This window comes from Chiloscyllium plagiosum, unplaced genomic scaffold (assembly GCF_037043375.1).
Source record: "Chiloscyllium plagiosum isolate Xiang-an unplaced genomic scaffold, Cpla_swu_hap1 HiC_scaffold_39, whole genome shotgun sequence".
Lineage (NCBI taxonomy): Eukaryota > Metazoa > Chordata > Chondrichthyes > Orectolobiformes > Hemiscylliidae > Chiloscyllium > Chiloscyllium plagiosum.
The window spans coordinates 7,775,190-7,801,972 of NW_028270177.1; the positions used below are offsets into that span (position 1 = coordinate 7,775,190).

Genomic DNA, 26,783 nt, shown 5'->3' on the forward strand with positions numbered 1-26,783 from the left:
TTAAAAATTTGCATCGTTGACCACTGATGTAGAGCAGCAGCAGTGTGTACCATGTACAAGATGCACTGTAGCAACTCACCAAGTTGCTTTCAGCATCTTCAAAATCTGATAACTCTGTCATGCACCAATCTGATTTTAAACCTTCACCAAACTTCACTGTCCATGGAGAAAATCTGGAACTCTCTTCCTAATAACACTGAGTATACATATAACAGGTTATAATAGTTCAAGAAAATGGCTTGCTGGGTAAATAAAGATGTACAAGAAAATGTTGCTGTTACCAGCGAGTTCACACCTATGAAAGTTTCTTTTAAAAATACATGTTTTGGCAAAGGATGTTATTTGTTTTGGTTGCTTAAATAATAGTGCTTGATTATGCAACATACCATTGAAATAATATTTTAACTTATGTTTAAGAATTTTAAAAGTTACGAAGTATCTGTTAATTGGATACAACTTCGTGATTGTTCTGCAATATGTACACTGTTTTGTAATTTGTGAATTTTAGAAATCTAAGCTGTAAGACCAGGCCTCCCAAAGTTGGGCTCCGGATCCCAAGTGGGTTCACAAGCTGAAATTTTGGAGTTGCAACTTTGAAGCGGCCATGGCTCTTGGATATCCTCTACCCCATTTCCTGAGGGCTTGCAGCAATTTCAAGCCTCAATTTGGGATCACCATGGGAAAATATTTGGAAAGATGTGCTGTGGGAAGTCCAACTTCATTTTGTATTCATGCATTCATAGGATGGGGTGGTTCAGAGCACAGCACTGACTTGCACTTTAAAAAAAAACATGTATAGAATCCCTACACAGTGTGCAAACAGGCCATTCGGTCCGTCGAGTCCACATCGACCCTCAAAAGGGCATTCGACCACACCCACCCCCCAACCCTAACCCTGTAACCCTGCATTTTCCATGGCTAACCCACCTAGCCTGCACATCCTCTGGCACCATGGGGCAATCTAGTGAGGCCAGCCCACTTAGGTTGCACATCTTTGGACTGTGGGAGGAAACCAGAGCACCCAGAGGAAACCCACACAGGTGCAGGGAGATGTGTAAATTCCACACTGACAGGGTGGAGTCGAACCTGGGTCCCTGGTGCAGTGAGGCTGCAATGCTAATTACTGAGCCACTGTGCTTCCCCAAAGCACCTTTCCCTCATTCCAGGTTTCCTCCACATGAACATTAAGTTTGATTTAAGAAGTTAGCACATGGTAATCTTGGGACAGGCCTCATTGCTTGTTGCCAAAGATTTATTGAACAAATTCCAAGCAAGTATTTTGCTTCCATATCCATGTCCAAAGAGGGTAAACCTTTATGTATAAAACACCTTGTTGTATCATTTTCTGTAACGGTAGTGAGTCACATTTTTCTGTTATCTAAAAATATTGAACTTTATTTGAGTGTTGCTCCTTATGTCTCCAGAACAGGTAGTACAGGGATGCGTATGCAAATTGTTATCTTTGAACTATAGTACAAAAGCCAATTCCCATTGAGATGAACCCTTGAATGACTAAATATTATCATGCTTTTTAAATCTCTTTGGTACTGTTTCCTCACTGCAAGAATTTTCAATTCTGCAGAGCATTTATTGATTTGCTCATGTGGCTTTCCTCCTACTACATTGTTTAAACAGAAGGTTTCTTGTCCCATATCTAACACCCATACCTTTCTCCCTGATATTGCCCTTTCACCAGTGCCATATCCCAGTACATTATTCGCAGATGTTAAAACCGAACCCCTTCAGCGCCTCGCCTTAAGCATTCTTCCCATATTCCAAAATAATCATCTTGGTACTGCTGCTCTCATGCTTAGGAACCCTTCCTGTTACACTAAGCCAGGTTTCTGGTATCATTCTCCCATTGATTCAGAATTTCAAACCTATTCCAACACATTGCTTACATTATGGGTGTCTCTCTTTAATGCTGTTTACTACTGAGCATTTATCATTCCCCAAGGACTCCAGTATCCCACTAGCTTCATCTTGGTGCTTCCACATACCAGTACTACCTTTCAAATGCCATAAAACTGTACAGTACTGCTACTCTCTTTAAGTATACTCCACCACTACTTTTCTCACCGCATCACCTCTCTACTGGACCCCAAGGCCTGCAAATTATTGCAGATGCCCAATCTGTAATGAAAATAAAAAATGCTGGAAAAATCACAGGGCAGGCAGCATTTATAGAGAGAAAAAGCTGATATTTTGAGTGTAGATGACTCTTCATCAGAGCTGATGTGAAGTGTGGAGGGGGCAGCATTTATACAATAGGGGGGAGGGGCCTGGAATGTTGTGGGAGAAAATCTGCACTACCAGTAGCCTAAGTGATTAGAAAGCACAAATGGCCGAATAATAGTCATTCTAACTGCCACATTGGAAAGAAAAGAGACCCACTGGAATGAGAGGAGGGAAGAGAGGACATGGTGACAAAGAATGCAACAAATAAAGCTAAAAGAAAGGAAAGGACTTCAAAGCCACCCTCATTGCAATTTGAATAAATGACGCCTCCATTCATGAATACTGCAATGATACACATGGAAAAATCATACACCTATGAACTATATTTGCATTTTGAGGCACTTCTCCATTATTGTAAGAATGTTAGGAGTAGGGTAACAACTTAACCATCATACAGTGTATTGCGTAGTGTGTTGCACGTAACAACATTTTTCAACTCACCTTGAATAGCATTTTGGAAAATGTGCTGACACTATATAAGTTGACTGTTGAGTTGGTGCTGGAGAATTAAGGGGTGTAGTCATGAATTCTGATGATTGACCACTTGAGCTTATTTGTGGCAGTTTGTGTATTTACCTGAACATTGATTCTACTGTATGGCTTCCCTTTAATTCCTATCTAGTGACATCATTTTAACTGGAGTGAAATATTTTGCCACACTGTGAAAACTGCAGTTAATTGCGAGTACAATATGAACCACAGTGGATGACCCTATGCTATTTAATTTTATTTTAGATTGGCATTGAGTTGTTAAGAAATCTATTAAATTACTGCTGGATATTCCTCTTTCAAAATAATTGTGATACAGGTTCAGAATGGATATTCCAATTTCCTTTATCATTTGTTGATGTCAGCTACTGGCATAAAATTCATGGTCTGTTCCTGTGTTGTACTGTTCTATGTTCAGTGTGTACACATTGGAATAAGTTAATTCTGATGAGACTTTATCGCATTTGTTGTGTTGTGATGTTTTAGTGATTTGAATACAAGTTCATGTTTGTAACTCTGTGCGTTAATAACTATTAGATATCATGAAACCTCTCCTTTGAAACTTTGGATTTGTAACACTTGCAAGTATTGATTTGAATGTAAATGGTAACATATAAAATTGTGGAATAGTTACTTAAGATGCTAAATTATCAAGTCTTACAAAAGTACAGTTTGTATCAACTGTATTAGACAGATTAGATATGTTTGCAAATTACAATGGAATGAAAACATTTTGTAAACCAAACATACAATAGTAGTTCAGATTGTATTGTAGATTCATGTGACCCTACTGTCTTCCAATATTACCTACCTGGAGAATATATATAATTTTCAATCAAATAAAGCTCTGCAAGATTCATATAATGTAATGCAAACTGTATTAGCTGTGTGGAGTTAGCTGTGTCATTCTAACTTCTGTTTAATTAATGTCTTATCTATTCTAAAGTATTATTTTCTATATCTTGCTGTTAGTATTGATTAACTAAATAATGTTTGCAATGTATTTTTATTTTTAAAGATGAAGATGAAGATGGTGATCGAATCACAGTACGCAGTGATGAGGAAATGAAAGCCATGTTATCATATGTAGGTACATTTTAATCAACCCCTTTCAAACATGTACACGGAAAGGAGCACTTCTGCCTGTCGTGCACTGTGTGAATTTTATATTGAGAGTGTTGGAAAAGCACAGCAGGTCACGCAGCATCTGAAGAGCAAGAGAATTGGCGTTTCGGGCATAAGCCCTTCATCAGAAATTAGCCTGTTCAGGTCCAAATTGTGTTGGTTTGAATGTAGTCCGGAGTCCATGTGGAACCAGTCGGTTCCATAGGCAAGTACTGAGGAAGGAGATGTGGCTGTGGTAGCAAGTCTGCTTCAGGACATGGCTGAAAAGCTTCAGGGCAGAGGAGATGACCTGGGGGGGGTGCAGTGAGAGAGGGATTTACTAAGATCCTTGTGGAAAGAGGAAGAGAACTTCTTCAAGGTAGGCATCCTTGGAAGAGGCTTCGCAGTAAGGTTAAAATCAACTAGGAGAAAGTGAGGACTGCAGATGCTCCAGCATCAGCAGTCTTTACTTTTTCCTGTGTGAATTTTATGTATGTTATTAAATACCATGATACAATAATGTTTTATGGAATAGGTAGTTATTTGGTTCCCATGTTTTGTATTTGGATAAAAGTGATCATTTTCTTTAATCTTATTTGTAATAACTGTTGCTATTCTGCCAAGTGGGTTCAATAATTCTGTAGTTTTTCTTTATTAAGTCAGATCTGCAAACGGAAGTTGCATGTGCATATTTGCTAAGAAATGATTTTTGAAAGTGAAATCCAGAAGCAAAAGAATTACTATTTTATAGAGGAGTTTTCAATTAAAAAACATCTAGTGAACGCAAGATAGGAAGGGGAAAAAATGCAATTTGAATTGTAAGGTTAACTAAGATGAGAACAGCAATACATAAAACAGTTACTGTCCTTCTTTCATGTTTTCAAAGCTCGAGCCCCCCCTTTTTCCTTTGAAATGTTGCACATTCCAGTAGAAATATAGGTTAACTATCTAAGCAGGATGCTCATTTGATTTTTTTTAATTCTGAACTCTAAAACCACTGAGACATGTCAAGAAGCTGAGACCAATAAATTTGGCAGAGGCATGAAACCTAAAATACTTTGCTTTATAGGATGTAATACTACAGTGAGCTGTATCCATCACTAGATAATTATAATTTGAAAGCTTTAAATTTGTTTGAAATCAAAAAAAATGTCAGTTTTAAATATTATTACATTTGTTTGTACAACAAGGAAATGATCTTTAGGTACACTCCATCTGTAATCACTTCGGTAGAACCGGCAACTGAAATTGGGTGGCATGGTGGCTCAGTGGTTAGCACTGCAGCCTCACAACACCAGGGACCCGGGTTCGATTCCAGCCTTGGGCGACTGACTGACTGTGTGGAGTTTGCACGTTCTCCCTGTGTCTGCATGGGTTTCCTCCCACAGTCCAAAGATGTGCAGGTTAGGTGAATTGGCCATGCTAAATTGCCCATCGTGTTAGGTGCATTAGCCAGAGGGAAATGGGACTGGGTGGATTACTCTTCGGAGGGTCGGTGTGGACTTATTGGGCAGAAGGACCTGTTTCCACACTGTAGGGAATCTAATCTAATCTAAATTCCTCAAGCACTGTCTTCCTGTACTTCAAATATTTATCCTTTCTTTATAGTGCTTGGGCCTGTGTTTTAACTGTGAAAGACTAATTTGCTATGATCAGAAATGCTTCTCTTTCCCTTTTTAGGAATGATTTTAACTTGGTGACTCCTTTAAAACTGATCCCAAACCAAAATGAATGATCTTACTTTATTTACCTTTATAAAACCTTTTCATAGTGTTTAAAAAAAAATTAAATCTTCCCTTTACTTACTGGAGCAGAAAAGGCTATCCCAGTAACTCCAGTCTCCTCAGAACGTTTTATATCGCTGGCGTAATTTTAGCTACAGTTCAGTTTTTTTTTATGCACTTGGAAAGATCTTAGTATATATAGAAACCATTAAAATCTGCATTTTATTTAGCAACCCATTGCTAGACCAACCATGTGGCATAATAATAGTAGAGAGCTTTATTCCGTATGAACACTTTGTAAGATCTTTACACAGTAAGTATTGATAGATTTGTGGTTAAAATGTTGCTAACAAACCAACCAAGCATTAATCTTGCAAGATTTAATGTCCTTTTGTTTCAGATTTGTTACTGGCTTAGAATACATTTGAGTACATAATCTTTATAGTTAACATTTGAAACAACGTTTAGGAATAGAAATACTATTAAACTCAACACATTCAGAAATCGTCATATTGAAATTTGCCTTCTGAGCAAATTTTTAAGTTATGCTGTTAACTTTGCACGAGAATATTAAATGTCAGTGAAAAAGTATTCTTAATGAAGTCACTTTTTGCTTCCAGTTTCTACATTTCTTGTGCAACTGTGATAGCACTGAGTGTATACAAATTTAATATTGGATTACAAATCAGAGTTGCAGATTGCTGGGGATTTTCTTGTATCAGGGTTGTATGCATAATGATTTACTAAAATTTGGAAATAATTTTTTCTTTCAGTTTGGTTTAGTCGAAGCGATGCTCAAATAATCTTTTTGAAGATGTCTGAGAGGAGCAGATAATTCAGAGTTTAATTGAACCACCATTATTAACGGCTTGACTTACAATAAGCTGTGATCTTACAGTTGGGCTTGGCAGCAACAACATTGTAACTTGCCTTTTGAAATTGTATTTGTTGGATTCTGGTGCTTCTAGATCAAAAGATTAGCTTTGAGGTCTTCTCCAGGAAATTGATGTCAAGCATATTAGATTTTTTTTCCCACCTTTGGTATTACACCGTGTGGAAGGCAAAATAAACCTATTTGTGCAACATGTCTTTTGTTTATTCCTTTTAAAAAGCCAATGGCAGAAATTTTCCTCTTAGAATTGCTTCTCATGAGTGATTTAATTTTTTTTAGTGAGGTGCCCTTTCCATAACAGATGAATCCATGTCTTTAACAACTTTCTATTGAGATTTTTAAACAGATTTTGCCACCTTTAAACAAATAAACATGAAAAGAAAATTCAATTATAAATTTTGGAAAGCTTATTTAAACATAGTATACTGGTTTTCACATGGTTATACATTCAGTATTATAACTGGCAAATAAATTTCAACACATGCATGTCGCAATTTGGCTAAAAAGAGGATAATTGTAAAAGCTTTTCATGTATCTAGAAAAAGGTAGCCATTTTTGAAGTGATGCCAGTAACCCTGCAAGTGTTGAATTTATTAGCGTGTAAGTCGGAGTGGTCGGATATTTATGATGGTGGACCACATTTGGGTATGAAAATTGTACTGGGCCATTTTTAAATGTTCAAGAAATAATATACTTTGGTGCAAATAAATATTAAAATCATCATAATGATGCACTACATTAACAGAACTAACCACGTTCTTTTTATTTTCATGCCCTCTTAGCTTAGGATGAACCATGTAGTTGGTCACTCCTGTTTATAATGTATTAAAATCAGTGTTGTTCTTTTTATAGAAATCTTCAAGAAGGAACTGAACTCTGAGCAGTTGTGATCTGTTGTGAGACTTATTGCATGTTGGCACTAAAAATGTTTGTTTAGAGATTGGAGCCATATAAAATTAGGATTTGACATTTTGCTGAAAAGTCATTCATGTGAGCATTTATTATCCATCTCTAGTTGTCCTTGAAGGTAGTGCTGAGATGTCGCCTTTTGGTGTAGGGAGACCCATAATGGCATTAGGGAGGGAGTTCCATGACCTAGTGACATTGAAGGAGTGGTGATATATTTCCAAGCTAGGATGGTGATTAGCTTGGAGGGGAACTTGGAAATTGTGGTGTTCCCATTTACCTGATGTCCTTGTCCTTCTGGATCGTAATGAGAACTTAGATTCACTCAAGAAAGCTTACATCCCATTCAATATTTCTGGATGTACTTTTCTTTGGAAGTGGACCTTCATCTTGGAAATTTTTCTGTTATTTTCTTGCATTCTCTCTCTCTCTGCAACTTGTTTGCAGCACTATGCTGATCAGTGATTGATGGAAAAATTTGCCTCTTTTTGTTTTTCATGATCACAGAGTACTTAGGGAATAGTTTATTTCAGGCAGAGAAAATTAACTGAAGCAAAGAACAAACCCAGAAAATTGATGTAGAAAGGTGCAGTCAGTCTCTTTATTAGATCCAAAACAGCATTTAATGTTGAATCTATATGTACAACTATCTTACTCAAAGGCAAGAGTGCCATCATTGAGTCACAATTACCATGGGATTTCTGTTTTTCCATTCGCTCTTGAATTTACATCACTGTTCAAAATGCATGATTTGCCAATATCCATCCATTTGAGGGAAAGACTCTCCAAGTTTGCTTGTTGAGATTTTCAGTCATATCTAGGTTGGAAAATGATGTAGGTATTATGGCTTTTCTATATTTCAATCCCTTATCAATCACTGAATTATACATCAATTGAGAGGAGATAGTGGTGTAGTGGGAATGTCACAACTGATGGCCCTTCCAGGTCTGTAAAAGGTCACCAGACACAATGTTAATTCTGATTTTACTCCATAGATGTTGCCAGACCTACTATGTTTCTCCAACAATTTCTGGTAATCCTTCAAATGTTCTGTAGGCATGGTTTCATATCCCTCCACAGAAGCTGGTGGCATTTTAAATTCAATGGTGTGAAATTGAAAGTTTGTTTCATCATCACCATTGCAGACTATCCTGTAAATAGACAATAGGTGCAGGAGTAGGCCATTCTGCCCTTCGAGCCAGCACCACTATTCATTATGATCATGACTGATCATCCTCAATCAGTATCCTGTTCCTGCCTTATCCCCATAACCATTGATTCCACTATCCTTCAGAGCTCTATCCATCTCTTTCTTGAAAGTATCCAGAGACTTGGCCTCCACAGCCTACTGGGGCAGAGCATTCCATACGCCCACCACTCTCTGGGTGAAGAAGTTTCTCCTCAACTCTGTTCCAAGTGGCCTACCCCTTATTTTTAAACTGTGTCCTCTGGTTCCGCAGAAACAGGCTTCCTGCCTCCAGAGTGTCCGATCCTTTAATAATCTTATATGTCTCAATCAGATCCTCTCTCAGCCTTCTAAGCATATACAAGCCCAGTTGCTCCAATCTTTCAGCGTAAGATAGTCCCGCCATTCCGGGAATTGACCTTGTGAACCTACGCTGAGTAAAAACTCATCTGGTTCTTGAATTTTATTAAGGAGGGGCAACTTACCATCCTTACCTAATCTGGCCTACATGTGACTCAAGATCCACAACATGGTTGATTCTTAACTACCCTTCAAAATGGCCAAGTGAGCTACTGAGTTCAAGTGCATTTGACATGGACAGTAAATGCTGGTCTTGTCAGTAATACCTACATCCCGTGAAAGAAGAAAGGAAAGAAAAGTTTTTTGCTTGCTGTACAAATCTGCTATTAGCTGACACTTTTTTGTTATTTACCTGAAATCTGTGTCTTCTGGTTATTGACCCATCTGGCTCGAGAAATTGTTACCTACCAATCAGTATCCTACTTGATTTTGAACACCTTTATTAAATTTATGATTAACCTTCTCTGCCCAAAGGATAACCACCTGAGGTACTCTTATTTTCCCACTTAACTGAAGTTTCTCCTCTCTGGTAATATTATAAATATGGCTTTTAGGCACTTAATGTAGAAAGCTGGTAAGACTGAGACACAAATGCTAAATTTTATTGTAGAATAGAGATGTATAATCACTATAGTTGTTCAAGGTACTCTTCAGTCTATTTCTGTGCCAATGTGGACTTGAAGGTCCCAGCTTAAAATTCTGGTCTGGGCTATTATTTGCTCTAAACCAAGACAGCAGCTGGTGCTGCACTACTATATCATTAGAAGAACAGGGAAGAAAGGAATTATGTTATATGAAAGCATATTGGTTCTAGATAGGAGAGCGGCTGGCCACAGTACCAAACAATCTGCTAGCATTCACAGTGTGCAGTACTACATATGAAGAAAGGCTGCTTGGGCAAGGCACCAGCACCCAAGACACCAGCAAGAACTGGCATTGCAGATGAAGAAATATGAAAAATAGAGGAGCAGAACTATTTGTGTATTAACTTGATTTTTTTGAAAAGGTCCTAAAACCTAAGTGAAAAGTACATTGAAGTTTTCTAATTTCCATGTAGATACTTGGGAAATCAATGTGCAAATCAAAATTGCTATTAATCTAGTATTGTAAGTAATTTTGAATTCCCACTTGCCTTGTGCTGTTCTTAGGTCTCCCTCGTGTGAGCTCGTGTGGCAGCTGCACTCGTAGAAAAACTTTCTCCTGCAGCCACAGATTATGGGACAATTTACATTGAACTAATTCTGTTGGAATATCCATTGTGACTGCGGGCCAAATCGAAGGTTTCTATGGACCAAAGTTTTCCTATTCTAATGTAAATAGCTCACAGTTCAGCAAGGTTGGGAAATGTTCTCACAACTTTGAAAAAATTCTGCTAGGTATTGCTGGCAAGTTTGGCTATTTGAATATAAATATTGAGCCCATTCGTATTCCTAGGAGGGTTGTCACACTGAACAGAAGTGTGACAACAGTTGGTTGCAGTAACACTGGGTTGATGAAATTGCACTGACCACTGGGATTGCAAATTGTTGAGGCAGTGTGTGTGTATTTGAGTGACCTTTTGAAAAGACCAAATGTTCACAAGTTAAAAGGTCTAAATTAACTTGATTTGTTTTTGACGTTTCTAAAAGTAATTCCATAGTTACTGATCAGATCATCATGAACATTAAGAAAAATAGTTTTTAATGATTTTTACCATTATATAATAGCTATATGCACCATAAATTTTAGTATCCTTTATGCATTACTTAATAGTTACAGCTCATTAAAAATGAGCCCCCGGGCTTTTTTAAATAACACTTTCCACTGGAGATGATGTTAACCCTTGAGTATTGCAAAATTAGTCTACATTACTCTGTGGGATAAAAGGTAATAACAAATATTAAGACTATTACAACTGTGTTGGGTAGAGTAGAGTGGACATGCTGCATGGAGATCAGTTGAATTTTGTTGATATTCAAGACAAAATGTTTTAGAATGTAATTTTACAAATTTTATGAATAAAAATATTTTGGGCGGGAGTGGAATCTCTTAAAACTTTGAGTACAATGGCATCTTTGTTTTGTTAATTTAAAAGAATTGATGCAGTATTAGAGTTGCATCTTGCCAGATCTTTTCTTCTGTTATGTGGAATTTTAGTGTGAAGGTATTAAAGTGTCACGGAAATCCATTCAATTGTGCTTTTAAATATTTTCTTGTTTCACACAATTCAGTGGAATGCTCGAATGATACTTCATTGCATACTGATTCAACATCCATGTCAATACACCCTTCCTAATTCATATATGGCTATAACATAATGTGGAATAGTTCTGGACATTCATTAAATTCTGTTGTACTCTCTTCACTTAGTGCATCCAAGCAAAATTATTATGAAGTATTTGATTATTTATGTTGTTACATTATTGTGGGATCACATATTTGAATTGTGAGATTTGGAAAAAAAAATTTAAATACGAGGAAAGGTTGTTAGACTCAAATAGCCTTGTTCCTTAGATCAAATGATCCATCTTCTTGCTATATCCTTCAAGCACCTTTGTTCAACAAACCATTAATTCTCCCTTGAACCAGTTATAGTATTTCTGCAGTGGTTGGTCTTGGAACAACTAATAACTCTCTTTAACCAGAGAAAATGCCAATAAGCCACAGGTTGTTCTGTTATAATGCACGTTCTAGTAACATGAATTTGCTGTAACGTGATTGACAAATTGGAGACAATGTTTCTAAAGCACAAACTTTTAAAATGTGTGCTGGCTGTAACACAGTTGCGTCACCAACATTTTAAGCGCTGTTTCTAAAGCATTATTTTTCTATATTGTGGGGTTGCACAAGAATGCAGCCATCATGTTATAGAAGAACCACCTGTGTTGTTGCGATAAGTAGCCAAAGATAACCATTTCAGTTAAGCACAACAAAAAAGTACCCTGAAATCAACATCAAATGATTGTTATTTAAAAATTTTGTGCCAAGTATTTTTGGTTTATTATAGAATATAGGAAGCATCCTATTGTATACTGTTCCTTAGTTCTTCATTTATGGAATCATTGTGAATTTTATTTTGGCGCAAATGTATATTTTATGAGGGGAATGGATCAGATGAATAGCCAAGGTCTTTTTCTCAGGGTAGGGGAGCTCAAAACTAGAGAGCGTAGTTTTAAAGTGAAAGGGAAAAGATTTAAAAGGGACCTGAGGGGCAGTGTTTTCATGCAGACGGTGGTGCGTGTATGAAATGAGCTGCCAGAGGATGTGGTGGAGGTGAGTACAATTATAACATTTAAAAGGTATCTGGATGAGTATATGAATAGGAAGGGTTTAGAGAGATATATACCAAATGCTGGTAAATGGGACTAGATCAGTTTAGGATAGCTGATTAGCTTGGATGAATTGGACTGAAGGGTCTGTTTCTATGCTGTATAACTCTGACTCTACACCTCAATGATGTTGTATTCTGAATTATACTGTTGGCATAAGTTGGTATAATTGAATCAAAATTTTGTATAGAAATACCAATTTGAGTATTTTGTTTACAGGCACAAATTCCGTAAACATAAATTTTGTTTCTCCTCAGTTGTCTCACCATCCCATACATGATTATTTGCCTTTCCTTGTTTCAGTTATATACCAGAAGAAATAGGACCAGGGAGAGGCTGTTTGGCCCCTCTACCTACTCTACCATTCAATCGGATCATATGTTATGGACCAGACCAAATCAAAATATATCAGAAAGGTCACCTATACCCTAACTTTTTATGTAAAGACAAGTGTAAGATGTTGTGTTCCAGATGTGATTCAATTGGTCTACCACAAAACATGGAGCAAAAGACTTTATTTTTACAATACAGTTAAAATTCAAACAAAAAAGAAGAATTGGCATAACTTTAACTATTGAAATAAGTAATAAATAATGTATTATTTAACTACTCATCACTAACTATTCCTGATGAAGAGCTTATGCTTGAAACATCGACTCTGCTGCTCCTCGGATGCTGCCTGACTGGCTGTGCTTCTCCAGCACCACACGTTTTGATTCTGATCTCCAGCATCTGAAGTCCTCACTTTCTCCGACTAATCACTGACTGTGTTCCACTATAGCATCATCCCATTACACACCCTTGGCAAAAGCATATTCAGCAAAACATATTTTCCTCATGTGCTATGGAGAAAGGAACACTGAAAGAAATAATCTAGCGTCAAAGAGCGAACTCAAGCTCTTTGCTGAAGCAGAGAGAGCGAGTTGTATCTATCAGCTTCAACAGCAAACTCCAAACCCTAAATGAAAATAAACTGGATTTGTGTGAGCCTGACTTGACCCACTTCTGGTTCTTTTGTCTAATTTTTAAAAAAAATTCTGAGCTCAAAACTGTTTACCTGCTGCTTCTGAAGCAAACATTGAGGCACCACCATGGCACCATCTCTCTGCAAGAGAAACAGTACTCAACAAATTTATTTTAAAGGCACAGTACAGCCACACATAGCTGGCCTGACATTCTCCCATCCACTTTCCTGACCAATGCTTCTCCTATGTTCACGAACCTATCTATTACAGCCTTAACTATACACAAGGACTCTGCCCCTACAGCTCTTTGTGGTAAGGAGTTCCAAGACACAACCCTCTGAGCAAAGAATTGTTGTCTTATTCTGAAACACCTGGCCCTAGATTCTCCCTTGAGGGGAAACATCCTCTCAGAATTTACTCTATCAAGCCCCTTTTAAGAATCCACTTTGTTTCAGTGAGATTGCCTCTCATTCTTCTAAGCTCCGAATTGGTAGAGGTGCAATGTATTTAGCCTTTGCTCATATGACAATTTCTGTGCATCAGGGATCATCCCAGTGAACTTTCTCTGAACTGTCTTGAATGAAATAATCTCTTTCCTTGACTAAAGGTACCAAAACTGCTCTCAGTCCTCCAGATATAGTCTCACCAGCACTTATTGCAATTGTACAAAATCTTCCCTACTCTTGTACTCCAGCCACTTTGAAATAAGGGCCATGAAATAATTTCACTGCGGTCGTATCCCATCATCAAGTCACCCTTTGTTTACACGTGCATACTGTTGACACTGAGGAAGCTGGAACAAGCCAGCTGTCAAGAGTGAGCAGAACCTCTGAGACTCTTATTTATTTATTTATTTATTTATCTTTTTTTTTAAACCCCCACACTACTGCCTAACCGCGGTAGTGCTTATTTTTCCCCCAGCACCTATGGTGTGTGTGTGTGCAGGTGTGACACAGAGTGAAAGACACAAGGTGCACAAATCTTTATTCAGTTTCCACCACCAGGAAGACAGGAAAACACCCGAGTTGCCAGTGACAAGCAGTGCCCTTCACATCAAAGGGCATTGCTGTGTGATCTCAGTGAAGGGGAGGGTGGGGACACTCTCTTATTTATTTATTTTTTTAAATTTCCACCACCAGGAAGATAGGAAAACACCCGAGTGGCCAGTGACAAGCAGTGCCTTTCACATCAAAGGGCATTGCTGTGTGATCACAGTGAAGGGGAGGGTAGGGACACTCTCTTATTTATTCATTTTTTAAAATTTCCACCACCAGGAAGATAGGAAAACACCCGAGTGGCCAGTGACAAGCAGTGCCTTCACATCGAAGGGCAATGCTGTGTGATCAAAACAGTGAAGGGGAGGGTAGGGACACTCTTATTTATTTTTTTTCTCTCTACTAAATCAAAATAGAGTTGGAGGGGGAAATAATGCACTCCACTCCCTGCAGCGACCACCTCCTGTTCCTTTTTTTTTTATTTAACCCCCACACTCCCACCTAAGTGCGGTAGTGCTTATTTTTTCCCCAGCAGCCATGGTGTGTGTGTGCAGGTGTGAGACACAGTGAAAGACACAAAGTGCACGAATCTTTATTCAATTTCCACCACCAGGAAGATAGGAAAACACCCGAGTGGCCAGTGACAAGCAGTGCCCTTCACATCGAAGGGCAGTGCTGTGTGATCAAAACAGTGAAGGGGAGGGTAGGGACACTCTTATTTATATCTGTCAGCCAGGGATCTCTGTTTGGACCAGGTTAACAGTCTCAATCAGGGAACTCTCATTACATGAGGACCACCTGGCTGACCTTGTAACAAGTGTTACATCCTTCCCTCTCTAAATCCGGGGGCATAGGCCTGTCTTTTTCTTGTAGCGTCTCCTGGGGTGTTTACATACCCTGGTCTGATTCAGTCTTGGATATGGGCAGACTGTAACCTGCCTCTTAGAACCAGAGTGTCTTGGAAGACATTCATCCTCCTCTTCAGGCAGTAAAAGAGTTGAGGCTGCAACAGAGGGGGAGAACCCACAAGTTCCGACAGCCTTTCTGGCTGTTCTGAGGGACCAGTTATGTTTTGCCCTTGACCCATTTGTGAACTTGCAGCTTTCATGTCATCCAAATGCTTGTTCAGGACCGCCTCACCTTACTCAACTTTGTACATCACAGGGCTTGACCTCACGTCAACTATGCCTCTTCCCCATGCAGGGCCATTTCCCTGTTATTGGCAACAAACTTTGTTCACCTTTAGAGGAGTCGTGTGTCTGGTATTGGTGTTCCTGATGTCATTTCACCCAATCCCCCCAGGTCGGGGAAGATCAGATTTAACCATTAGCAACTCTGCTTGAGCAATCCATGTAATTGCATGACGGATGGTCTGATAATCAAATTGGACCAGTGGTAGTTTGATATCACGTAGGTTGTTTCTTTAAGCCTACCTTCAAAGTTTGGACTGCTCTTTCTGCCAGACTACTGAATGATCGATGGTATGGAACTGTCCTTATATACCAAATGCCATTCAACTTCAGGAAATACTCTACTTCACTGCTGGTAAATGATGGCCTGTCATTGTCTCTGTGTTTTCTAAATGAACACTAAGCACGTCCAATTATTTTGAGTGGGTGTCCACAATGATTAAGAATGTTAAGCCCATGAAATGGCTGGCATAGTTGACGTGAAACCGAATCTGGGGTTTACCCAGCCATTCTCACAAATGGCGACCAGTAATTTTTGTCCTTGGCACTTTGGGCTTTACCCCCACCTATGTGGGGTAGAAGGATTGCAGAGGGGGATCTGACTGAAACTTACAGAATACTGAATGGCCTGGTCAGAGTGGATGTTGGCAGGAGAAACGAGGACCTGAAGGCACAGCCTTAGAATAAAGGGAAGACCCTTTAGAACAGAGAGGAGAAACATCTTTAACCAGGGAGTGAAGGATCTGTGGAATTCATTGCAATAAAAGGCTGTGGAGGTCAGGTCATTGAGTATATTTAAAACAGTGATAGATAACCTTTGATGCCGTTGGCAATCAAGAACTTATGGGGGGAAAGTGGGAAAATGTGGTTAAAAATGTCTGCCATAACTGAATGGCAGAGCAGACTCGTGCTGAATGGCCTAATTTCTGCTCCTGTGTCTTATGGTCTTAATCTGGCTATGTTGGCATCCAGCCCTGGCCACCAGACATAACTTCTCACCAACATTTTCATTTTGCATACTCCTGGATCACCCTGGTGAAGTTCAGCCAGTATTGGGTAGTAACCTTTGTTCGGGACAGTCACTCTTGCTCCCCATAATAAGAGGCTATTCTGTTTGGTGGTGTGGTCTCACTGGTCTAGAAAATCTGGTTGTGATGGCCCTTGTATTTCCCCCATCGCTACCAGCTATTTAAGATTTGACCGGACCGGATCTTTTTGTGTCTACAGTCTGATAGTATCAACAGTGACCGGAAGGGTGTCCAGAAAGTTTAAAACCAGAATGGACTCTTCCACTGGAGGCACCACCAGTGGTGTATCTGCCATGGGAGGTGGCTCATGGCATCCGCTGTTGCTGTTTGGCTTCCAGGACAGTGTTGCAACTTGTACACATTTAGAATGAGAGGCTACTGCTGAAATCAACCTGAAGCTATGGGGTAAGGGGGTTCAGCGGCAGCATGGCCTTGTCCTCTTTGAGCGGCCCTGGAAGGGGTTTGTGGTTTGTTACAAATTTATATCTGTAAAGGTATCGGTAGTACTTTTTCATATCAAAGACGACTGCCGAACCGTCCTTCTTTATCCAATGGTACTTGTGCTGTGCATCAAAGTCTGGGAAGCATACACTATTGGGCATTCCTCCCTGTTAAGTCATCTGTGAGTCAACACTACCCAAAACTGTACTGGGAGGCATCATGTCAGCACCAGATCTTTCTTGGGATCATTGTGTGACGATGGGAGCTATGTCCTGGCTACAAAACCATTTCCAAGGCTGCCCTTTTTCAATAGCAGATCTAAGGTGCCAGGGATGGAGGCAAAGTTTTAGCTGATTCACAAGCATTTGCTGAAGGAGCAGTGCTCTGAAAGCTAGTGCTTCCAAGTAAACATGTTGGACTATAACCTGGTGTATGATTTTTAACTTTGTATACCCCAGTCCAACACTGGCACCTCCAAACCAAAGAAAGACCGAAGCTCTGGTACAGACATGGGAGTCGGAGCACCTTTTGATTGCACTCACTTTATCTTCCAATAGGTGTAACCTGGTCTTGTCGATTCTATAGCCCAAGTAGCTCACTTGGTATGCCAGGAACACATTTTTTTCCCTTCTAAGGTATATACTCACTTTGGAGAAATGTCTAACAACTATGTCCAAGTTCTCCAAGTACTCTTTCTTTATTAGTCTTTCCTGTTATTAGCATGTCATCCAGATAAATGGCGACCCTGGGTAGATCTTGTAAAATGTTCTTCATCGCCCACTGAAAAATGGCACAGACTGATGATATCCCAAATCACAGTCTTGTATATTGGTACAAGCCTTATGAGTATTAATTGTAGCATACTTCTGGAAATCCTCATATATCTGCAATTGCAGGTATGCACAGCTCATGTCCAGCTTCATGAAGGACAGCAACCACCTCACACAAGCTTTGCACTGGCCAGGCCTTGCAGAATCCTGGAATTGTTTTCTGGTCAACATGCAAGGTTGCCTTGGCTCCTTCAATAGCCCCTGGATCTTCTGAAAACCTTCTGGGGTATTTTATTAGGACTTCACTTGGGCAGCCATTTTTCTAATCAAACATTGTTGAGCCAATCAAGGTGAATCTTTCTCAATCAATTTTTGTCCCATCAGGCTTATACCCAAGCCTTTTACTACAATCAGTGGTAACTGAACCAGTTTCTTCTCATACGAGACCAGGACCGAAGTTGTACCCTTGATCTGTAAAGGTTCCCCAGCATAGGTTTTCAGTCTATCTGCAGTCTTACTTTAAACTTAAAGGTTGGAGTCGAGAGTTAAAAGCTGGTCTTACCATCACTGATACAGCTGTGCCAGTATCAATTTCCGTTAGAACAGGTGACCAATTAAAAGAGTCACAGAGATATACAGCAGAGAACTCAGCCATGCCATCCAGCTATCCTAACCTAATCTAGTCCAATTTACCAGCACTTGACCCATATCATACACTTAATGCTAAGGTCCTGATGAGTGTTGCTGAACAAAGAGACCTTGGAGTGCAGGTTCATAGCTCTTTGAATGTAGAATTGCAGGTAGATAGGATAGTGAACAAGGCATTTGGAATGTTTTCCTTTATTGTTCAGAGCATTGAGTTTAGGAGTTGGGAGGTCATGCTGCAGCTATACAGGACATTGGTTAGGCTACTTCAGGCATATTGCGTGAAATTCTGGTCTCCTTACTATCCAGAAGGATGTTGTGAAACTTGAAAGGGTTCAGAAAAGATTTACAAAAATGTTGCCAGGATTGGAGGATTTGAGCTATGGTGAGAGGCTGAATAGGCTGGGGCAGTTTTCCCTGGAGCTTCAGAGGCTGAGGGGTGACGTTATAGAGGTTTATAAAATTATGAGGGGCATTGATAGGATAAATAGACAAGGTCTTTTCCCTGACGTGGGGGAGTCCAGAACTAGATGACATAGGTTTAGGGTGAGAGGGGGAAGATATAAAAGGGACCACAGGGGCAGCTTTTTTACGTAGAGGGTGGTGCATGTATGGAATGAGCTGCCAGAGGAAGTGCTAGAGGCTGGTACAATTACAACATTTTTAAAAGGCATCTGAATGGATATATGAATAGGAAAGGTTTAGAGAGAGAGAGAGAGAGACATTTAATTGATTCTGATTTGGATGTTGCTAAGCAATTTAACTGTTCTAAACCAGATGTAGGTGTGGTTTTCAGGGTGTGCACTCTCTGGATATTGGCCTATGAGTTCTGTTACTTAATTCAGACCTAGTGTGATTTGTTTTGCTGTCTTGCATATCGGCAGCGATTAAATTGGCTTGCCGGCCTCGATCCTGAAGAAAATGTTAAAGGTTCAGCCGAGACTTGGCTTTGTTTTGGGGTTTTGCTGTGGGCTGACCGAGAATACCTCTGTTGAGGATATGTCCTGAGTGAGGCTATGCAATTGCCTACATTCAAGTGGTCTCCCCCAAGTTCAGTCAACCCGGCGAGGGTATCCACTTCCATCGACATAACTGTTAACTCTTATGCTCCACTTGATGCATTTCCGAATGACAAAGCCTCTTTGAAGTCCAGTTGGACTTCAGCTAGTAGGTGCTTTTGCATGGTTACATCATTAATTCCACATTCAAATCTCCCAGTATTTCATTAAGGGTTAAGTTAAAGCGTTATGCCCTCTGCCAGTTGCCTTAACCTTGTCAAAATTCTCGACACAGATTCCCGTGGTTCTCAACTTGCTGAGTAAAAGTGATAACATCTCAGAATTAGAAAAGCATGGGGTCATAATATTCCTTAACTAAATCGTGAATTCTTGAAAGGTTTTAAGATCTGGTGCCTCAGGAAATGTTAGGCTCTTAATTATCAAAACCATCTGTTGGTCCACAAGTTGTCAGGAGAAATCTTCATTACTTTTCATCTGCCCCAGTGTCAGTTGTCTGGAATAAATAATGCATTCTTTGTACATACTGGGCCCAATCTTTGGCGGCAGGTTCGAGCGAGTCAAGTTTCCCAAATAATGGCATAATGGCACAAGAATTTATCTTAACTCAAAGACGACTGTGGTGAGGAAATTTCTTCAGGAGAGTATTTACACATGCATAGTACTTGACACTGGTCTGCTTCCTCAGAGCCAGCTCTGACTGGGAAAGAAAACTTCTGATATTCATCTGTTTACATCTGTCAGTCAGGGTTCCCTAGCTGGGGTGTTAACCTGGTCATAGAGTCAGAGATGTACAGCATGGAAACAGACCCTTCGGTCCAACGTGCCCACGCTGATCAGATATCCCAACCCAATCTAGTCCCACCTGCCAGCACCCGGCCCATATCCCTCCAAACTCTTCCTATTTGTATGCCCATCCAAATGCCTCTTAAATGTTGCAATTCTATCAGCCTCCACCACATCCTGTGGCAGCTTATTCCATACACGTACCACTCTCTGCGTGAAAAAGTTGCCCTTTTGGTCTCTTTTATATCTTTCCCCTCTCATCCTAAACCTATGCCCTCTAGTTCTGGACTGCCCGATCCCAGGAAAAAGACTTTGTCTATTTACCCTATCCACGCCCCTCATAATTTTGTAAACCTCTATAAGGTCATCTCTCAGCCTCCGACGCTCCAGGAAAACAACCCAAGCCAGTTCAGCCTCTCCCTATAGCTCAAATCCTCCAACCTTGGCAACATCCTTGTAAATCTTTTCTGAACCCTTTCAAGTTTCACAACATCTTTCCCATAGGAAGGAAACCAGAATTGCACGCAATATTCCAACAGTGGCCTAACCAATGTCCTGTACAGCCGCAACATGACCTCCCAACTCCTGTACTCAATACTCTGACCAATAAAGGAAAGCGTACCAAACACCTTCTTCACTATCCTATCTACCTGCGACTCTACTTTCAAGGAGCTATGAACCTGCTCTCCAAAGTATATTTGTTCAGAAACACTCTTTAGGACCTTACCATTAAGTGTAGAAGTCCAGCTAAGATTTGCTTTCCCAAAATGCAGCACCTCGCATTTATCAGAATTAAATTCCATCTGCCACTTCTCAGCCCATTGGCCCATCTGGTCCAGATCCTGTTGTAATCTGAAGTAACCCTCTTCGCTGTCCACTACACCTCCAATTTTGGTGTCATCTGCAAACTTACTAACTGTACCTCTTATGCTCACATCCAAATCATTTATGTAAATGACAGAAAGTAGAGGACCCAGCACCGATTCTTGTGACACTCTACTGGTCACAGGCCTCCGGTCTGAAAAACAACCCTCCACCACCACCCTCTGTCTTCTACCTTTGAGCCAGTTCTGTACCCAAATGGCTAGTTCCCCTTTTATTCCATGAGATCTAACCTTGCTAATCAGTCTCCCATGGGGAACCTTGTCGAACGCCTTACTGAAGTCCATATAGATCACATCTACTGCTCTGCTCTCATCAATCTTCTTTGTTACTTCTTCAAAAAACTCAATCAAGTTTGTGAGACATGATTTCCCACCCACAAAGTCATGTTGACTATCCCTAATCAGTCCTTGCCTTTCCAGATACATGTACATCCTGTCCCTCAGGATTCCCTCCAAGAACTTGCCTACCACTGAGGTCAGGCTCATGGGTCTATAGTTCCCTGGCTTGTCTTTACCGCCCTTCTTAAACAGTGGCACCACGTTTGCCAACCTCCAGTCTTCCGGCACCTCACCTGTGACTATCCAATCAGGGAAATCATTTTCTATGAGGTCCATATGGCTGACTGCTTCACAATCACGACTGCTGTTATGACATGGAGATGAACCCCTCTGTTAATTGAACCAAACACCCAAAAAAGCTTGCCTCGCCTTGTAATCTGTTAAAATATGAGCAACCGAGAATTCCCAAATTCCACTATTTAAAGAAAATAACATAAACTTATTTTTAACGTTAAAAATGAACATGAAAAAAACTGCTCACAACTCTAAGCCCCCCTTTCTCTTAACTGCTTGCTATCTGCCTCCAACTCTATAACAATATGCTGTTCCAATGAGATACTTTTAAAAATTAAGTTGATGTAATTTTAATGCCACACAGTCGCTGTCATCTTCTGTCACTTCATCTTCTGGCTGCTGATTTCCTTGGGTTGTCATCTTTCTTTTTACTGTGAGTGTGCTTCACATGAAAAGGTACCTTTGATAGAGAGTGTTTCCTAATTTCTTGGAGAGCAAGATGTTAGATGGGCAATTAGCTCTCTAGTTTCTCTCTCTACGGCAATTGCTGTCTGACCAATTTTCAAAATGTCTGCATTTTTGTACCTCCAACATCGGATCGTCTCATTGGTTCGATGTTGGCATCAATAAATTCAAATTCGATTGGGTTTTCATATCTTGGGGCATACTTTAAACTGGTTAAATTCAAATTGCTGTCAAAACAACAACCAAAACTCAGTTTTCCATTTCAAAGCCAAATGTTACATATTTTCAATTTTTTAATACACTCTGGGATTGCCATCTAGTCATGTACACAGGTGCTTATAATCTCTCAGCTCAGAATCTCTCACTCTTAAAGATACAGTACACGTCTTCAACTTCATAACAACAAGCCAACATTCCATTCGCCCTCCTGATTACCTGCTGCATCTGTGTGCTAGCACAGGTACCCCTAAGTCCCTTTTTGATATAGTTTTGCTCTATTTAAATAATGTTTTGTTCTTTTGTTTTCCCTTCCAAAATGAATAACTTTGCATTTTCCCACATTACATTCATTTGCGCACTTAACCTATCAATATCTCTCTGTAAATTGTTTATATAGAATAGAATTAGCTTTATTGTCACACAAACTCGAATGAGTGTAGTGAAAAGTTTGCAACATTGTTGCTTATGATGTCATTTTAGGTACAGGATACCTAGATACTGATACTTAAATATTTGTTAAAAAATTAAAAGAAAGTAATTAAAAGTCTGGCATAAGAACGAAAGGTTTTTCAAAAAGTACTCAAACTACAGTCCTTTTCACCAAGTCCTTGCCAGCACCCAGCCCCCAGACTGCACCAGACCACCTTTCCACACCATGCCAGGCTTCAAAACTTGAGTCCTTTCTTCCAGTCTGCAACGGCCTCACCTCCCCTGTTGTAGCATCCAGTGCTGGACTCGACTCCAAGATTTGCCTTCCCAAACTGGCCTCCAGTCCAAGAGTTGCCTCCCCTGTGGTGGCTTCCAGTCAAGGACTCGCCTCATGGCAATGGCCTCTGATCTGGGACTCGCCTCTAGTCTGGGACTCCGCTCTGGGACTCAATTCCCAATACTGGTTTCCAGGTCCGGGAATCGCCTCCTGCATTCCATCTGGGTAAGTTTAAGAAGTTAAAAGTTTAAAAAATAAACTGCAGAAAATAGAAAAAAGGAAAGGAAATGAAAGAAAAAAGAATGGGTGAAGCACAGGAACTCTGGCTGCCATCTTGCACGCACCTCGGGAGGGAGATCAGGAGGGCAAAAAGAAGGCATAAGATAGGTTTGGCAAATAGGGTTAAGAAGAATCCAAAGGGATTCTACAAATGCATTTAGGACAAAAGAGTAACTATGGTGAGAATAGGGCTCTTTAAAGATCAGTAAGGCTGCCGATGTGTGGCTTTCCTTCAGCTTAGAATTTTAACTTTTAGATCTGGTCTATCCTTTTGCATCACTAGTTTAATATTAATAGAATTATGGTCACTAGCCCCAAAGTGCTCCCCCTCTGACACTTACCCTACCTTATTTCCCAAAAGTCGGTCAAGTTTTGTGCCATCTCCAGTTGGTACATCATCATACTGAATCAGAAAGTTTTCTTGTACACACTTAACAAAATATTCCTCTGACAACTTGCCTTTCCCGCTATTTTTATGTCATCTGCAAATTTGGCTACAGTGAATTCACTTCCTTCCTCCAAGCAAATAAATTGCAGTCACAGCACCAATCCCTGTGGAACCCCAGTTCATTGGTCACCAGCCTGAAAACAACTCCTATCCCCACTTGCTGTTTTCTGCCTGTTAGCCAGTTCTCTATCCATGCAAATATGCCACCCCCAACTTTGTAGTCTCTTTTCTTATGATTTAACCTATTGTGAGGTACCTTGACAAATGCCTTCTGGAAGTCCAAATACATCACATCTACTGGGTTCCCCCTATCCATTCTAGTTGAGACTTGCTCAAAAACACTAATAAACTAGTCAGACACTATTTCCCTTTCATGAAGCAATGTTGACTCTGCTTGACGAGATTAAAATTTTCTAAATGTTCTGCAATTACTTCCCGCATAATTGATTCCAATGCTTTTCTGACAATAGATGTTAAGCTAATTGGCCTATAGTTACCTGCTTTTTGCCTCCCTTCATTTTTAAGTAGGGGTATTGCATTTGCAGTTTTCCAATCCACTGGTACTTCCCCAGAATTCAGTGATATTTGGAAAATTACCACCAATGCATCTACTGTCTCTGTAGCTACCACTTTTGGGATCCTAGGATGCAAGACATCGGGACTAGCAGACTTATCTGTCTTTAGCCCTATCAGTTTGTCTAATACTACGACTTTAGATGATACTTAATTCTTCCCCCCTATTCTTCAGTACTAATGGAATGTTTGACGTATCTTCCACCATAAAGACTGATGTAGAATATCTGTTTACATCCTCTGCTATCTCCTTATTCCCAAAACTGTGTCTCCAGAATCATTTTCTATGGGGCTTGTGTTCACTTTGATCTCCCTCTTTGTATGTATTTAAAGAAACTCTTATTCTCAGTTTTAATACTCCTTGTGAGTTTGCCCTTTTAGTTTATTTTTTTCTGTTTTTATCTGGGTTCTGAATTTATTCCAGTCTTTTGCTCTATTACTGCCTCCCTTATCTTTCAGCATAATTGTCTCCTTAACTTCTTTGACCAGTCATGGTTGATTTCTCCCTCTCCGAAACTTTTCTCCTTCCTGAGATGCATTTTTGCTGAGAGTAATAAATTACCTCTTTAAATGTTTGCCACTGCCTGTTTATTCTTGCTAATCTGTTCACCAGTTCACTTCAGCTAACTTAATCTTTGTTTCTTTATTATTCCTTTTCCGAACCAAATTTCTCACTCTTGGTCTGAATATTAAATTTTATTATGTTATGATGACTACATCCTAAGAGATCTTTTATGTGGAGGGCATTTATTAAACCTGCCTTGTTACCGATTACAAAATCCACGATAGCCTGCTCCCTGTTTGGTTCCATGATATATTGCTTTCGGGAAACTAGTGCACTCTATGAATTCATTATCATGGCTACCCTTTCCAATTTGATTAATCCAATTTAGATTAATGTCACCCATAATTATTGTTCTGTTCTTTTTACATCTGTCTGTTATTTGTTGATTTATAGCCTTTCCAGAGAGTGGTTTCTATTTGGAGATCTGTGCAATAGTCCTCCCAATGTCTTCTTTCCCTTGCTGTTTTTTATACCTCGGCTGAAATTAACTCTGCATCATTTAAGTCTCAATCATTTCTTATAACTGTCCTCATTACATTTCTTGTTAATAGTGCTATCCCACCATCTTTTCCATCCTTCTGGCTCTCTGAAATATCTCCTATCCCTGAATGGTTTTTGAAAATATATTTTTATTGACAAATAGATTTTTTAATATTACAACAGATACAAAATAATACAATTCAAAACAATACAAAGAAAGAACACCAAAAAATTTTTAAAACCCAAACCTCTCTCATGTACAAATGTATAAATATATGAAAATATATTGAAAAAATCCCAACTAATAGCAAATTAATAAATAATAATAATACAGCTCAGCAAAACAAAACACTAACTCTCGAATATTGAGAGCATTACTTTTCATATACTCATATATTCGCAGTTGCCCCTCTCCGGATATTGGACTTGTAAAGCACAATTGTTATGGCTATTTATTAGTGTGGCGGACAAATCTGTGTCCAGGTGGTGCAAAAAGGGCCGCCATGCTTTATAGAAATTCTCCGTTTTGTGATGTACCATTCTTGTCAGAAAATCCAAGATGATATGCTCCATAACAATTTTATGCCAATCTGACAGGCCCATAGGATTTTCGGACACCCAACCTAACAAGATATTTTTTCTTGTGCAGAAAGTGAGGATGTTACTTATGCAATCTACAGGGATTACACTGGGCAGGCCAAGAAGAGAGATTGGGTCCTTCTCCACCCTTACACCCAAAGTCCCCTCTGTTGCACCTGCCACAGCGCTCTAGTATGTTTGAAGCCTACCACAGAATCAGAGACAATGGGTAAGAGTGCCCGTATTAACTCTACACTTGGGGCATGTTGAGTATACCCCTGGTTTAAATTTTGTCAAACTGTGTGGAGCCAAGTGGACCCTGTAGAGAATCTTCAACTGTAAAGCATGGGTCCTATTGCAAATTGATATTTTTCTTGCATTTTCCCAAATATCTTCCTGTGCCTCTGAGGAGATCTCAACGCCTCGCTCGCTCTCCCACACCCTCCATAGTCAATTGAACTCCTCTGAGGAGCTGCCCCCTAATTGATGATATAATGTTTTGACAAAGTGCACTCTTAGCACTGAGCACCCCTCTTTCTGTGTCAGATTTGTAGGAATCAGTCAAAAGTGTAGACTTTTTTTTGAATAAAATCCCCTAACTTGAAAAAACAAAAGTCGTCCCTGCTTGATAGCTCGTATATCTGCGCTAACTGATCAAAAGGCATAATTGTGTCTCCCTCAAATAAATCACTCATGCAAGATACCCGCTTAGCCGCCTAATGTTTGAATCCTGAATCCATCATCCCTGGTTGGAAACATGGTATATCCACTCTAGGTTAAAAAAAGATGTTTTGCCAATATTGCCTTCCCTCTGCCAAATTGCCCTCCATGTTTTAACAGTATTGATAACTATTGGGTTATGGCAATATTCCTTAACTGTCCTCATTTTGTCCAAAAACAGTAAACTAATAAGGGGGCACTTTGAGAGGTTTTGATATCTAACTATATTGAAAAAGGGTCCCCACAAGC

General features: G+C 39.7%; 1 protein-coding gene across 9 annotated transcripts in view; it reads left to right on the forward strand.

Annotated features, from left to right (window-relative positions):
• Positions 1-26,783, forward strand: part of map2k5 (mitogen-activated protein kinase kinase 5) — a 379,209-nt gene that overhangs the window by 10,789 nt on the left and 341,637 nt on the right. For all 9 annotated transcript variants that reach the window (XM_087981145.1, XM_087981146.1, XM_087981147.1 and 6 more), the window contains exon 3: positions 3,746-3,813. In XM_087981145.1, coding sequence (XP_087837271.1) covers positions 3,746-3,813 — 68 coding nt within the window. The remainder of the gene's footprint in view (positions 1-3,745; positions 3,814-26,783) is intronic.